The 17,109-nt window shown below is 41.6% G+C and overlaps 1 protein-coding gene across 4 annotated transcripts in view; it reads right to left on the reverse strand.

Moving 5' to 3' along the window:
- Nucleotides 1–17,109, reverse strand: part of SEMA6A (semaphorin 6A) — a 112,593-nt gene that overhangs the window by 58,034 nt on the left and 37,450 nt on the right. For all 4 annotated transcript variants that reach the window (XM_049795730.1, XM_049795729.1, XM_049795727.1 and 1 more), the window contains exons 2-3: nt 3,279–3,416; nt 486–603 (exon numbers count right to left, since the gene is read on the reverse strand). In XM_049795730.1, the coding sequence (XP_049651687.1) occupies nt 486–603; nt 3,279–3,378 (218 nt within the window). In that variant the 5' untranslated portion in view covers nt 3,379–3,416. The remainder of the gene's footprint in view (nt 1–485; nt 604–3,278; nt 3,417–17,109) is intronic.

The following is a 17,109-nucleotide window of genomic DNA, read 5'->3' on the forward strand; positions in this document are numbered from 1 at the left end:
TACATTGAAAGAACAGCAGCAAACATGTTTGCCTCTTTTTTGTCTCAAGATATTAAAAACATGCCTAAGCCAGCAACGTTACAGTTTAGTAATTCTTATCTGAACATCCATTTGTGCACCATCAGACTCATTCTCTAAAATATGTCATTAATGGTGTGCACAAACGAAATTAGAGGATGAGGATGGACTCTCTCCTCTGCGGGGCTAAACAATTTATCTGGCACCTTTGCCTTTGCCAGACTCCAAGGGAGGGAGAGATGAGTGCTCCTGAAAGGACTGGCTCAGCACCTTGCAAAACTGAACCTTAGTTGACCAACTAACAAGGTTTCCAATATGTCTTACTAAGAGCCTGCAAAACTCTCTCCCAATGTGAGAAAATCCTAAAAATAATGTGTCCAGCAGAGAACAAATCTGAATATCCCTCATCTTCTCCTTCCTCCTCTGAAAGCAGCAAGGGAAGAGTGGCAAAGCAGGGGACTACTGACCTAGCAGCAACGTAGAGGGTCCTGTTCATGACCATGACCAGCTGGATGTCCAGCCGGTGCCTCTGCGTGGTGTTCCGCCCTGGTTTGTGACCCACAAACACCGGATACTGTCTTGTATCTGCAGGAAGGGAAAGAAAGATACAGGGTCAAAAGAGAATCACAAACTGAAACGGTGATAACACGGAGCACCATGGACACCAGCTATAGCCAAAACCTGTGGTTTCTGTTCTGCTCTGGCAGCACAGCCTGGATTTGGAAGGCACAAGCATAGAGGGCTGGAGAGTTCTTTAAGGTTACAGTCTTTGCAGCTGCAAAGGAGAAAGCCATCACCTTTGTAGAAGACAAAAATTGTGAGGGTTTTTTAGAGCATAAAGCTGTTCTGGAGCTCTTGGCACACAGGTACATGGCACTTTCTCACAGTTTTTCTTTCACTGCTTGCAGAACTTAAATGTTTGCTCCTGGCTGCCAAAGTGTGTCTAGCAGGACAAAGCTGTTTCACAGTGGCCCATCAATCACCACAATGACTGGACTGGTAGTGGTTAAAGCAAAAGACTTGGCTCTCCTTGATTCAAACTGCCAGCTCCCTGGGTTTCCTGCAGAATTGGACTGCCGTTGTAGAACAGCTGTGGGGATTTCTGAGAAACAGTGGGAAACGACCACTTGGACTTTATAAAATGAAAGTCACTGCATATTATTTTGGCAACCAGTCTGATACTCCAGTTCTGGCAACTGGACAACAATACTGACTGGAAGGCCTGTACTGAGCTTATGCTATCAACAAGTCAGCTTTCCCTCCCACTCTACAAGTCAGCAAGAGCACTTATTCACTCTGTTCCCATAATTTTTTTGGTGAGACCTCAGCATACATGGGGTGTGCTGCTGCTCCCCAGATGATCTGTGTGTACAACCTGTACCGATGCCAAACACTTCTGACCAAGGGCCACCTTGCTGTTAGACTTCATATGTACAAGTGATCATGACATCTAGATGCACAAACTAGGGAGCTAGTTATGTAAACAAAATGACAGATGACAGCAGGAGGATAAACCTCTGATGAGCACCATCATCAATACAGAACTGCTGTATGTGCACGTTATACAGAGCTGACTAGCATCTAGCTGTGCCTAAGCCTTTTCCTCATCAATATGCTTTCCCAGAAACCTGGAGCTGTTTGAGGGAGTCTATTTCTTCAGAAACTCATCTACTGCTTTAGTGTTTTCAGCTATTTTCCTCTAAAAGTATTTTCCCTATTAAGCTTGGTCAAAGTATTGATTCACAGCATGGCTTCAGCAAAGCACCTGAGAGTGCCATGTGTCAGAAAGCCTGGTGATAAAACTGGATAGGAACAGGAACTTCCTGCAAACGAGATGCTGAAAACTCCTGGAGAAACAGATTAAGACAGCCCAGGCAGGATTTACATTCAGAAGCTTAATCCTTCTGATCAAGTCCTACATGCAAAATGCCAAGTTGAACTGTCAGGCTGTTCTCTGTCCAGTACCGTTTCCTCTGTAACTCACGGATCTAGCATGAGCCGGGGGCCTGTACATTCATGTGCACTTCAGCATGCCATGCTCCAGAGGAAAAAGTTATCCCATGTTCCACTGCTCCAAAAGCATCAAGACTGGCTATTTCTGCGTTAGCAAGGACAGTTAGCATCACCCCTATGGAGGGTGAAAATGTTGGTGCTGAAGACCCGGTGGTCACACTAGACATGTTTCAGCAGGGTTTGCTTCAGAGCAGTGCTGCCCTGTTCTTGTATCCCAGATGCCTATTAGCATTTGGAGCATATCAAGTGCGCCCCTGGGGTCTGTCTTTCAGCTTGCTGTTACCCAAGACAGACAAGTTTACGGGTGCCAAGGCCACCCCAAAGCACAGTAAGCAAGGACAATCGAGAGATTCACTTTAAAATCAAATTCCTGACCCAAAGTAGGCTTAAACATAAGCCTACTCATTTCTGACTTGCTACTCCTTAGCATACTTTTACAGACCCAGGCGCCAAAGACTTCCTTTTAAACATCTGAACCTTTGGGAATGCAGAAGACTTTTCTTTGCAGTAATCATAATTGAGCTGAGGTAAATGTGAAAGAATCGGTTATGCTAAGCCTGACTTGCATGGTGAAATGCACAGAAAGCTTTCCACCTGTTTTGCCAGCAAATCTCAATACTAATTCGCAGCTGTCTGTGTTACCCTAGATTTTGGAGAGCTTGCCAATTACTGCTGGTAAGAAAGAAGACAGATTCTGTTACAAAAGATTCTTTGTCTTGATTTGGTTTTCAGCTACATTTCCAGCTCAGCAAAAAATGCCTAATGCTAAAGCTGAATCCATCAGAGTTTAAAGAAGTTCAGTTATTTGTGTTAGATCAACAAAGTATGTTTTCAGAGCTCAGTTTAGTGTGCTATGCTTGAAACTCTGACGTGCTTCACTGGTTATCCAGAACTATATTTTTACAAGTCAGGTGAGGGACACTTTGATTACGGGGCATAGCGGGGAGAAGGCTTCCTTCCTTTGCTGCTGGATAGAGGAAGATAATTGGTTTGATCATGCTACTGAAGTGTCTCTGTTTCAGGAGAAAGGCTGTGGTTTTGGAAGATCAAGGAGTTTACCACCAAGTAGTCATAAGTCAATGTGAAAAAGTCATGTTCCTATATTAGTATCTGAGAACATAAATTGCCTGATGTGGGAGACATCAAGAAAGACAACTTTATTCATTGCAACTGTAACAAAATACTGTTGATTTGAAGTCCCCTGATCAGTATTAAGCAAATTAAGTCTTCTGGCCTCTTATACTTACAGTTGCCATGCGAAATACTGATCGGCTCAGAATCTTCTGGGAAACCAGCCCCAGCAAAGTGTAGCAGTATGAAATATAGCAGCAAGGCTTCTGACCTCATAGTAGTTCAGCTGTGAGGCTTCACTTCTTCACTTCACCCTGTGGAAGACAAACAAGGGCTTAAGCACCTTCTGTCTATGCAGTTTTAATGACTGCATACAGAAAGCTAAGAAGAGTCAATGGGAAGTAGAGGGAGCTTTCCTTCTCCTCAAGCCTCTCACCATACTTGAGGAGGTATGTCACGTTTCTCAGAAGAGACTGCCCTACCAGACCAGTTTCCCTTTAGCTTGTGCCCCAGCAGTGCCACGTCTCGCTTGAGGGTAGACTAAAGTATCTGTGAGTTATGAAGAATTTTCTGCCTCAGCTGCTTTTATGCAATAAAGAAACTTTGTCTCCCGCACTGATCGACAGCTAAGAAGAGTTTTCCAGGAAATATTTTGTTTTCCCCTTCTTTCGTTTACACAATTAGATGATGACACAATGACACACACCATAAATAAAAAAAACCTACACCACATTATTCTGGTTAAAAATAGATTAAGGGTTATACTACGGGACTGATTCATACCCTGCAGAGTTGTGAATCAAGTGAAGAAACACTGAGAGAGCTTGATGGAGCATGCAGTGCATGTCATTGGGCTTTACCATAAAAATATGTACCCATAGATTTAGGTGCCATAAAACCAATACTACAACTTGTGATAAAATAAAGGAGAAAAGAACTGTCTAAAACCAGTGGGTTTTTTCCCTGTGTTCCACTGACGCATTCACTCATTCACATTTCATGTACAAAAATATCCCTAAATCTTGAAGATAAAAGGAACCACAGGGGCCATTGGATACAGTGAAAAAAACCAGCACATAATACAGTAAATAGCTCATAATTCCCAGGCAAATTTTACAGAGACGTTGATCTGTAGGGGAAATCAGTGTAAAAGTGGGGTTTTCTTTTCATCCCTTCCAGAGTTTCAAACCTTTGATGCCGCTTGCCAAAGACTCCTTTTGAACAAAGCTATTTTACAGTAGTCTGTCAGTCATTCAAGATTTACGGGCAGAAAGTCAAACTTCATAACCTACATAGTCTTTGAAACTTAATTTGGCAAACAAAGTGCTAACTTGCTCTTCTGCAACACCATTTAATATTAGATACCTATGTCTCCTTTCTTGATGCCAAAAAAACCATTAACAAGTCTTGAGTGTTGCATTTTCAGTTGTAATTTCACAGACACAGCTGATTCCTCATCTTTTACACAGTTTGAAAATGTCACAATAATTAACTTGCCTTATCAGATACTTGCTTTCAACTAAAATTTCAGCTCCTATAACTGGATTGGAATACAGACTCTGTTGCAGGGCGATACAGTCCATAAGGACTAATGATTTATTACACTCTGTGTTTGTCTATTATTATTCAAACACACAAATTGGAAACTTGGCTGATTCTCTATTTCTATTAACAAAATAAGTGAGAGACTGAGTTACACTGAGACTAGAAAAAATAAAATTTAATGTAAGGCAATGACTGACACCTTAACTGAACAAAGTGTCAGATGGATGGCAAAGGATAAAAATAACAAGAATAAATGCAACACAATGCAGACACTGTCTGTTTATTATACCTTGTATGAGAATGCACACTAGAAGATAGTACATACAAGCCCCAAGAGAAGCATTTCCATCTAGTGCTGGTTAGGCCAATAGCTGAGTATGATTACTGACACAGCTATGTCTGCCTGCAGACGCTTTCTTTACCTGTTTCCTCCATTTGTCTCTTTAATCACCTCTTACATTTTCTCTTGACTGTTAGCTCTCTGGGGCAGAAACTGTTTCTTTCTATTTGTTTCCATGCCCAGTGAAACATCATTTGGGGCTGTTAGGAATGCCCAAAGTAGACATAAGCAGCAGAAGTAAATATAATACTTGGAAACACAGTTTCCCCCCAAAGGTTTGAATTAAAATTAAGATATACTTATTAAAGGGGATAATTCCTTTCTCTCTACACAGTTTTTTTAAATGTAATTTCGCAGCTTTAAAAATTTTGCCCCTCTAACTACACTGCAAAGTGACAAAACAAAGTGCCTTAATACACAAATAGATCGAAATTCTTTACTTCTTGAAATTGTTACAGCCTAATGCAGCAGTCTTTCCAGAAACGCACATGAAGAGCAACAGTTTAACTGCAAGAACTTATCAAGTAATCCAATTCTTCCACTTAAACTGTATTCATCCACAGTATCAGTCTGCAGGCTGACAATTCAAACCACTTGGCTCACTGTGAGACTCTGGAGCATAAGAATAGCTGCTTTCTGCTACTCCCTATCAGCACATCATCCACTATCTAACAATGTGTGTACGCTATGAGGAAAGCATTACAGTACTGCAGACATATCGCTGCCACTCCACTCCAGAGCTTGAAAAACTTTTCCCATGGGTGATTCTGCACCACCATTCCCTACTTCTCATTCAGACATGTGTACTGCTCCACGTAAATATATAAGGGAGACAGCTTCCAGGAAAATGAACAACGCCCAGCACGCTTACTTTGTCACTTTAGGTACATGTTATCAGGCCAGATCTTTTTTATTTTACCTGAAAAGAATTAATTGACAAATGACTGACATATTGCCTTGTAACAAAGACTAAAAACTTAGTAGGTTTTTAAGTGTATGAAATTTTCTGTTATTCTTAAGGGTACCTTCTGGGGAAGAAATGAGGGAGAAGAGAGAAAAAAAAAAAAGCATGATTCTCTGCTGGTCTAGTGCTAACACAGTTCAAATTCATACAAAGTAAGTGCAAAGTGTCTACTTTGATCTGTCAACAATTCAGTTGATACATCTGTATGAATGCCTGTGCCAATAAAGTAACATTGAGTACGACTCAAGTTGCATCCAAAGGCAGCTTTTTACTAGGAGGTAATTATTCAAACATAACGTTACTTTTGCTCTTCTTACAATGGTGGAAAGAGCTGTACTGTTTCAGTGGAATTTCAGAAAAGTGCTGATTTGAGAAGGTCACACCTATTTTTAGTACAAATTTCCTTTTCAGCAAATACTCAGCTTTGGTTGGGCTCCTGGGAGTGATGCAAATGTTCTCACTTGCAACTGTGCTGAAACTACTTTCTCATCAAAAGTGCTTGTGAACACAGTGTCTGATGAAGCATGAGTGAAGACAGTGATGCTGAGTGAGTACAGGCACTGTCTCCAAATGGAAGTTTTGCAAACATCAGTGGAGAGATCTTCAGTCACTGTAGACCACTGCAGTTCAATCTGACCTCCATTAAGCCATACTGGTTGAGAGGGAACTGGCTTTGAAAACTCCAGTTGTCCCTGTTCAAAACATGATTACTGCTCCTGTTGAAGGAAGCTAGTGGTGAACAAGAGGAGTGTGTTTTGGTGGTGTTTTTTTATTAGCAGACACGCTAATAAAATACATCCCTGGAAATGTTTTAAGAGCATGTTTTATAATCTATGTCTAATGCAATGACTTGTAGACATTGAGTTGGTGGAGTGGATCAGATTTCTTCCACACTTCAGAAAACCCCCAAGTAATCTGCTTCTTGCATGCCTAAGATCAATGCAAATACAACTTTATGCAAGACACTTGGTGCTCTGATTCTTCTTTCTGAAGCTGAGGGTTTCAAATACCTGTGTAAGAGGACTTGTTCTGGTTATTTCTGTGTTTCCTTCTTTTTGTCATACTATGATTAAGTATAAATAAACCATATGATCTCTTAATGTACATAGAAATGGAAGTTTTGCCTTCCTTCATGGAGTAAGTTTTTCTGTTTGTACACTGAAGCCCAAAGGTGAACCACTTCTAAGTAGGACATTTAGATACTAGTGCAATATAGTTGTTATTACTATTATATTTACTCACTCAAAGCCTATGTGTACATATAAATACACATATTCATATACATATACCCCTCAAGTAGATGCTTGAAATAAGGGCATTTAATTTTTAAAAATCGTACTGCTGGCACGAAGGGGTTTCTGAAGCTAAGAAAGTAATGATCATTCCAAATCAAGGAGAAAAGTCTGATTTTTCTGTGCCAAGTGCCCTCCACTATGGCTATCAACAGCTATCTAACAACAAGAAGCCACCATGATGAGCTCTGCTTTTTGCTGTCTGATATTTTTAGTGTTTAGTGAACAACACTCTGGGTGGAAATGCATATAGAATAGCTGCTTGGCTAAGGAAATGATTACATGGCTGCTGCCATAATACCCTAGTAACCAGGTTATTGTATCTATAGCTTGTGAGTTCCAGAAAGGTTATACAAATCACATGAAAAATCCTAAACGGAACAGCTAACTTCCTGCTAAACTGTGTAAAAGCTTAAGGCCAGATTTGATCTTGAGAACAAATTCAACAGCAACAGCTATGACTGCGTAGACACATTCTATAAATAACTGTTGAAAGGGACGTCTTCCATGTTAGAAAACCTCCCATGTTGTTGCTTTGGTCTCACTGTACTTTCAGCTAACCCCAGAGTAACTCCAAGTAAAATCAAAGTATGTAACCATGTAAGAATTTTCCCATGGCACAGTAAGCCTGCTCAGTAATGGACAGATCTTGTTATATTCATTTATTACAAACCTTCTTTATACCATGATGGGTTGTGTTCATACATGACAGCTGCACTTCGATCCACAAATTATTAAGCTTAATGTGAGAATTACCAGACAAAATTCAATGGTCCGTGTTATGCATGAAGCAAGACCAGAAAACCTAATGGCCATAGAAAAAAACATGACTGTCTTAAACAAATTCTTTTGTTCTACAAACATGTAGAAATAACTTATTCTTCAAAAAGACAGCAAGTCTAGTAAGAAGGAACAGCATTTAACCAAACAGTGAGAAAACTAAAAACTGAAGCTGGTTGAATTTGAATTACTACAAGAGGAAAAATGCATGACCACAAAAGTAGCAGCTTCTGTGAAGTGACCCTGGAAATACTCAGCAAATAGCCCTTCTCATCACATTCAGCATTTCTTACCCTGGGAAAACCAAAAGGACCATAAAAAAGCAGGCAAGAAAAAGATTTGAATTGCGTAATAGATGTAACAAAAAGATTTGAGACTCTCCTGCAGTAAGAGGTTTAAAGGCATGCATGTATACCAGAAACCCATGTCCTACTTCAGCGTCTCGCTGAAAGAGACTTACAGAGCGAGATCTGTTTGCCTGTACATAAAAAGATACATATTGATCTACACAAGACATGCTTTGCCCTGCTGAAGGCAGAGCACAGAAACCAGTCGGCCAACCTGACTGCTGTTCCCTGCTATGGTGCAGATTTGCCATGAGATGCTGGCAAGCATCCTTCATCTCCTTTGGCTAAGTCTTTGGAAATCTCTGAGTGGAAGATGCTGCTACTGCTACTTACCCCTTTAAATTCACAGTTCCTCGAAAGTGAAAGACAGAAGTTCTGTGCAAGTCAGAGAAAGGAATTAAGAACAATGCAACAACAACAACAAAAACAGAGGAATACAACCTGCAGGCTGCAGCTTCCAGAAAACGAGAAAAGTTAGGCCGGCACAGCAGAGCTGTTCAGGAGAGCATCCTTTGTCTACGCGTGTTTGGGTGGTGGGCTAGCTGCTGCTCAGCCACCTCGCACGGCTGCACCTGGCAGCAGAAAGGATCGTGCAAAATGCCCAGGCCGTGTGGTGCCAAGGGGATCAGACAGATGTGAGTGAACAGAAGCTCAGCGGGTGCTTGGGGAGTGCAAGAGAGAGGAGACACAAGTGGCTATCAGCAAGACACAGCATGGTGTGCCAGACATTACAACTGAATTGGCACGTGGCAGGACAGTGCCCAGAATGGCCAGCTTTTTTCTTGTGTCGTCCCTTCCCTGACAGTTGCTGCTCAGTCACCTGAATGGTGGTGCAGGTGGTCACAGCGACTTAATGCCAGCTCTGTGCCCATCATGTCTACCAGCCTCCATCATCTTTTTGTGACCGATGGTGCGGCCATCATTCATCCTTCCTCTCCTGTCCTGCTCCTGTTGTCTCTACAGCTGGCCATTCTTTTCACGTGGCCAAAAAAGCACTCTAGCACTCCAGGTAGCTGGCCCTTATGCCAGGGAGGCTGGTGTGTGAATGCATTGGGGTAATCACCTGTAGTCCTTCAAATCATGCAGTAACAAGGGGTTGCTCCTGAATGCTGGTCAGGGTAGGGAGGCAGTGCCCCAGGGAAGCCGCCACCTGTCCGGCATCCCTGTTGACCCTAAATTGTGTGTGTGAAGCACACCCTCTCTCATCTTTTGTGCACTATCAAAAAATTCTCCCTGACCGTAAGAGGAACGCATGGGTGCCCTCTGCTATACACGCTTTACTACCATTTTAATTGGATTCAGTACTGCTTACTCATTGCCCAGCTGCCACGGGCTGCACGCCAGATGTGACGATTAGGCCCAAGGGAAAGACACCAATGAGAGCGATTTTGCCTCATATAGTAAGCAACAGCATCCACCTCCATTAAAAAGCATAATATGAACTTCATTGCTAGTCTGATGAAACACAGACGCGTGGACCATGCGGCTCTTCCCATGAAAACTTGCAAAAACGTGCATCTAAAACAAAACTTCAGCCAAAATACAAAGTACTTTTCACGCATGTTTCAGGGGTACTTGCTTATTTTGTTCAGGTTTGTGCAAGCGTGAGTCCTTACCAGCTTTCCTCTCCCCTCATTTGCAACTTTACAAGGCCATACATCACGCACAATAATGTCAGCTGTGATACGTAACATCACTCCCTCCTGCTTCAGTAAGCGATAAGTTGAAAAGATTTGGACAACCCCCAGGCAGCAGTGATGAGCCTCGGTCTGCCGAACGGTAGTAGCAGGTGTCAAGTCAGTAGGCAAAACTCAGCATGCTTAATACTGGCAACCTGTCTTGTCAAGATCAACATTACTGCTCGATCCAGCGCAGTGCAAAAAGAAAATGTAAAGAACAAATGGAGGCCTGAATAGGAGAAACCTTCTGCTGACCTGAGTGAGACATCCCCGATGACTGCAGCATTAATAGGATGCTGCTGTTCAGAGAGGGAACAGTCAGATGGAAGATTAACATCTCCCAGATGGAATTAGAAGCATCTCAGGCCTATCGATTTTGGTTGTAACCTTTACTGTAAACAGTCCACGGGGGCCTCATCAGCCACCTGTTCAGTGATATCTGCATTGAAATATAGAGCCAACGCAAATGAGAAAATGGCCACAGTTCCTTGCTAAAGCATCTGCTCTGTTCCATCCCTCTGTCTATGCATCACCAGCTGCAGCAAAGGTACAGGTTTTAGAGGAAGGGGTAATGCAGTGGCACCAGCTCTCTGACACAGCACCAGAAACAATGAACGCTCCATTTGTCATGATGTTGATGGTGGCGGTAGTTGTATTATATCATGCAATATTTCACTTTCTAATAATTGCTCAGTTTTATACTGAAATCAGGCTTGCCAAAACTGGGAGGAAAGCCATCTGTGCCTGGAGGATGACTGCCAGAAACATTTGCAATTTTATTTTGGGGTTATAAACCTGCAGAATGGAACAAAGGCAATGCCTAAATAACCCCTTTCACTCACCACCCCCAACCACGCAGAGCAACAGACCTAACTCTGGAACAGCTTGGTTGGTCATTACAAAGATGTCTTTATTGTTTTTAAAAGCCTCACTCATTTAAGAGATAAAAATAGCTCTATTGATTATTTGTGGAACTTCAGCAAACCTCTGTCAAGATTTTGAATTGATTTAAGAGCTAAATGTAGCAATCAGTGCCTTTTGACAGGAGAGAACGCCATCTCTAATATATACTTTGCTGTTTCTTCTCAGCATGCTTAATAGAAAACAGATACACTACCAGCAACACCACTACTCTCCCCAACCCTCTCTTTGACTGGGAAATATCAGTGCCAGTCAACTGACCTTCCATTCTCTCATCCGATGGATGGAATAAAAATTATGTGGCTGCAAGTAACCCAAAGCTGTAACGGGAAAGAAATGTGGCCTCCCTTTGTTTTCCCCTCCCTTTAGATAACAAAGGTGAAACACGAAGCCTGATACATTTTCACAACAGTATTGACAATTGTCACTGATTAAAAGTTTGACACAGCCCTGCACACATTGTCCCAGCTGCCACATGCCTGCTGTAAACATAACATTAGTATCAGGCAGTAATCCTAAAACAATCCCTACAGCTCAGCCAACTCTTCAGGTCAGATTCCCTCAGATACTTAGCATTTGCTTCCTTTCACTGCTGGTATATACTTAAATGGATTGCAGCCCTCCTCCACTCTCTAACCAGGAAGAAAAACTTAATTTCCACTCCTCTTACGTCTGCATAACAGAGCAGATCGATATACAAGGGCATAGGTTAACTTTGAAGAAAAAGTTAGGATCCCATAGATCATATCACTGTGTTCAAAGCTCAATGTAATCACAAACAATTCTCCTTTGCTTTTCGTTAATGCCAGAAACGTTCATATATTTAATGCATGAACCATGGCTGTATTCTTCAGGAAACTTGTTTCATTTATTTGAAACGGAATTGTCCATTTTTAAAGGTGATAAAACAGTAGACAAATGCAAATCCTCACATTTAAGTCAGCTGTTAAGTAATCAGAGCATACTGCTTAGCTTTTGTGCAATTTGGCCAGTTCTGGCCCTAAATCCATTTATGCAAAAATTGACTCATTAACCCAGCTTCATTCACCTTGAGTGAAACAGCAAGTTTTGTCAAGAGTATTTTTTCAAAAGGCACCAATCAACTTTGGCATGAAGTGGTCTGATACAACATCAAACTATGTCCCTACCCTCAAAATGTGAATGAAATCTATGGTAACACTGCAAATGCTAAGAACAGACATTACCATTTACATATTAATTACTCCAGCTGTGGACACCATACTACCCAAAAGTGCTTTACCCCAACAGCCACCTCTGGAGAGCCCACTGCTTGTTCCACACTGCAATAGTGTAGTTGTGGCAGCAGGAAAACTCAGGCCAAACCTCAGCATTGTATTCTGGGGAAGGCTGCTCAGCATAAGGACACGCAGGCACATTGTGGTCAGGCAAGCTGACTGCTACAGGTGGAAAAAAGCGTATGGCTTTTCCCTCTGGAAATCAGGCAAACTCATCAGGATAGGTTATGTTTGTCTATGACAGATAAAAAATGCACGTAAGAAAAGAGTTCTCAATATGTATTTATAATTTTAGCCCCTAATTTGTTCATGAAATCAGCTTTATCATGTTTCTCTGCACCTTGCAGAAAAGCATGAAATAGATTTCTGCAAAAATGTCCACAAAACAAATGTAATCCCTGAGGGAAATTTTAAAAATGCCTGTGGATAAGCACAAGCAGGTAGGGAAAAAAACCAAACCACTCTGAGTGCTAAGAAAACAATCAAATTAACTGGTAACATTGTCTCTCGGCACTACCTCTGACATCTCCCTCGCTCAGACATCCATCCATTCACATATGCCTGTATATTCATAGATATGCACCCAAACCTAAAAGACCCAGCTATCACAGGAAAGGTTTTTAATTAAAACTTCAGAGACATTTCATAGATTTCTGTCTTTCATGATTACTCTTTGTTGCCCAATTTTTTTGCTAATATTTTTGGAAACCGTAAAGGGGTAGAATAAATCTGACTCTGAGACAGAAAATCTATGTAGTTTGCTTTTCCTCTGAGATGAGCATGATGCTTGCAATAATACAGTTCCTGCAGTTTGCTAGTAATTGCTAGCTGCAAGTAGCAGACTCTGAGCTTTGCTCCGCCTAGACTCATTCCCAAAATATTCCCAAATTTTACATCATATATAATCCAAACAGATTTACGGACAAGTTAACATAAGAAAGTACTCTACCCTCAAGAATGCCTTTTGAGTAAAGGGATCACCTCAATATCCCAACATGGCACTTTTTTCACTCTTCTCTTCAGTCCACTGCTTCAGGGTTATGAAGAAAACAGAAGGCAAAGCAAGAAGCCAACAGATACATAAGAAAAAATCCTACTTCCAGGATACTGCTGAGACAAATGATATTGTCTGTTAACCTGGACATAAGGTTAATTATGGTAATTCGATTTATTTTACGGGAAAATACTATATGCAGATATCATCAATTAACCTCTGAATATAAAAATCACAATTCCTGTAATTAATAGAACGGTGCAAGAGCACTTTAATTACTGGGGGTCTGTTACTGCGAGGGAACATGAACTACCTGATGTGATTTCAAGGGCGAACTTAAAATTGAGGTGGTGTGGGTCAGAAAAAGTAAAAGAAAGAAGATTACAGTTAGACAGAGATGAGCCCCTGCACCACATAAATACACTACTCTCTTCTGACACACATTCACCCACTTACTGAAGAATACAGGCATCCTTACACATTTGTTCACACCTGCTTCTTAGCGCAGCATGAGGGAATTAGAGCAGCATAGAAAAGGAAGTCAAAGCAGCATTGACAAATGCCTGTAGTACAAGTTACAAAAGCAATAGCTCTGTTATTATGTGCTTTACTTCTTTGGAAAAGCTGTGGAGAAAAAGGTTCAGTGTAGCAAGAGAGAACAAGCCCACTGAGTATGACTGCCTGAATGGGGCATGATAGATGAGCTTCCTTGCGGATAGGAAAAGCCTCTAATCCGTTCTCCGGCTCATTGGTAGAGCAAGGCAAAGTCGTTCCCTTCTTTTGCGGGAAATATCCTCTGTCTTTTCGATACCATGTGCAGGGTTTTTGCAAAGGACAATCCAGACTGTCACCCAGATGAGACAGCAGCCTGTTTCCAGGTCCTGCGCTAGGGCAGGCTCAGCTATGCAGCCCAAAACCCTGCACCAAGACAAAGACGTTTCTATATTGCTCACACGTCCTACAGCTATTTTAGGAATGATTGGCTACATTCAGGTTCCAACTGCAAATAATGAGATACACAGGAAGAGAAGTCATTGTCATGGCACCAGCACACAGCTAATGACTGATGCTGAAAACACCATTACTAATATTCCAGCTAATTTTGTGGAGTTGAAAAAAACCATGCTGTGTGCAACAGACAGAACGCAGGCATCATCCCAGTGATGAAATAACATCCACCAGCACCAGGACCGGAAGACTCTCACTCTGGGGTTCACTGAAGAAAGTTTGGCTCTAACTGAAATACTAAGGCTTTCTCAGACAACAAAAGACCTATTCCCAAACCTCCTCCTATTCTCCCCCATCCTTGCAACTTCACTCCTTAAAGGTGGGGAATGCAGGAAAAACAATGGTTCATTAGCTTAGTGCATCTATGTGAATTCAGCAAGATTGCTTGATGAGTGGACACACACAGTTACGCGTTTTTAACAAGTCTGCCAGGCGTTTTCAAACCCAAATGAATCCTTCCTAGCTTGCCTGACAGAACAGAAATTCCTGTGCAGGAACAGGGAAGAAGACAGCGTAGCTGGCAAACTGCTACTCCTATTTCTTACTCTGCAGTTCTGCTGTTTATGTGATTTATATCAAATGCTGCAGGGAGAGTTTCCTCTAACTTTGGGTTGGCCTCAATAATGTGGACGTTCAGCTGATCAGCTGCCAGGAGCTTATCTACAGCCAAGACCCAAATTCCTGCCAGCAGATAGAAGAGGAAAAAAGCACAAAAGACATTAGACCAGAAAATCAAATTACTTTTTAATGAGACTGAAGGCTGTATGCACGAACCATGCTGAACTCACTAGAAAAGCTTGAAGAGATCCAGGTTGGCATCAAGGTGTGACGTTCTCAACTGGAATCCAATCCAGCAACCCCATGTCAAGTCTTGCCTACACGTATGAATGATGTCTCACAGATTATGCTTCCTTGCACCAGCGAGCAGCGACTCCCCAGCCTGCAGCACAGTCACACAGTTAGCAGTAAAAACTAAAGGGCATTGCCTTGTTTTTATTTATGCCAGTGGAAATGCTGACACTGACACCTGCTAGATTGTGGAGTATTGATTCCCACTGGATTTCAGAAAGACCTGTAGCTGCTTACAGCTCATACCATCTGCATCAGCTCAAGGGTGATGTTGCTTTACCTATTTATAAGCCTTCCAATTATAGAGAACTGTATATATTTAATATTTTTATCCTCATAAAAGTACATAGCCTTACATGAAGACTCAGTTAAATTCTGCTAATTTTATATGGCTTATGGGCAAAGTCTCCCATCTAATGTGAGGAAATGGAAATACTGCATCCAAATTTCCTGTGAAATTTGAGGTTATACTTTATCTTTTAAAAGAAGAAATTTTTGGTTTGGTTTGAATTCTTGTTTTCTTAGATTAAGCAAATTAGATGCTCTTGGTCATATTCCATGCTGTATTTCCTCTTGTTAAAATTTGCCTGTGAGTAATTCAAAACAGAATCTCATGGGTATTATCCTTCTGTGGTAAACATCACCACATCAGCTTTAAGTAAGAGACTATTCTTGCACATGCATGCCCCTCTATTCAACCTGTGCTTGTGAAAAAGTCAATTTTGCAGTGTCAATGACTATATACATTGATAATTTCTGGTATCCTGAACAACAGGACTGTGCTGGTTTCAGCTGGGATAGAGTTAATTGTCTTCCTAGTAGCTGGTAAGGTGCTACGTTTTGGGTTCAGTCTGAGATGAGCGTTGATAACACACTGATGTTTTTGGTTGTTGCTAAATCGTGTTTAGACTAAGTCAAGGATTTTTCAGCTTCTCATGCCCAGCCAGCAAGAAGGCTGGAGGGGCACAAGAAGTTGGGAGGGGACACAGCCAGGGCAGCTGACCCAAACTGGCCAATAGGGGTATTCCATACCGTGTGATGTCATGTCCAGTATATAAACTGGGGGGAACTGGCCTGGGGGGGATCGCTGCTTGGGAGCTAACTGGGCATCAGTCCACAAGTGGTGAGCAATTGCATTATGCACCAATTGTTTTGTATATTCCAATCCTTTTATTAGTATTTTCATTTTATTATTGTTATTATTATCATTATTAGTTTCTTCCTTTCTGTTCTGTTAAACTGTTCTTACCTCAACACACAAGTTTTACTTTTTTTTCCGATTCTCTTCCCCATCCCACTGGGCGCGGGGGAAGTGAGTGAGTGGCTATGTGGTGCTTATTTGCCGGTTGGGGATAAACCATGACAAGGACCAATACCACCTTCAAAACGGTCTGTGATGACTCAATGAAAAAGCTTTTTGGAAGAGGTCTTCTGTCAATGACTTGCAGCAACAAAGAGATCTGAAGGACATCCCTTCAGGCACTTCCTCTCTTCTGATGGAAAAATGCAACTTTGAAAGAAAGCACCTAACCTACCAAATCTTTTCTGGAAGCTCTGAAGGACCCCATTACCTGTCATCCACTTTACCTCAGGGTTGTCAGCAATAGCTTTTTCTAGACACCAGCCATAGAGGTACCTCAGGGGGACGGACAGCCCAGAACAACTTCACGCTCTCACAAAAATTCCAGAAAGGAGAAAGACCTTCATTTAGCTCACTTACCAGTAAGCTATGCTTACTGCATGTGGAGTCAGAAACATGTCCAGCCACAGAACAAATGGCACTCTCAGAACATGCTGAAGAACAACTTTATTAAAAAAAAAATAGTATTGGAATATTGAGTGTGTTCTCACATATTTAAAAAAAACAGGGGAAAAAAGGTGGAAATTCACTGATAATTTACAATTACCTCATTGAACACTGGTGCCTATCATAACTCCCCTCCTTAATTTAGAGCTAGAAACCAATTTTTTTCCCCTCAGCAAATTACCATACCTTTCTTCCCTGGTGTCCTAAAAGTATTACTTACTGCCC

The sequence above is a fragment of the Accipiter gentilis genome, chromosome Z, assembly GCF_929443795.1.
Source record: "Accipiter gentilis chromosome Z, bAccGen1.1, whole genome shotgun sequence".
Classification (NCBI taxonomy): Eukaryota; Metazoa; Chordata; class Aves; order Accipitriformes; family Accipitridae; genus Astur; species Astur gentilis.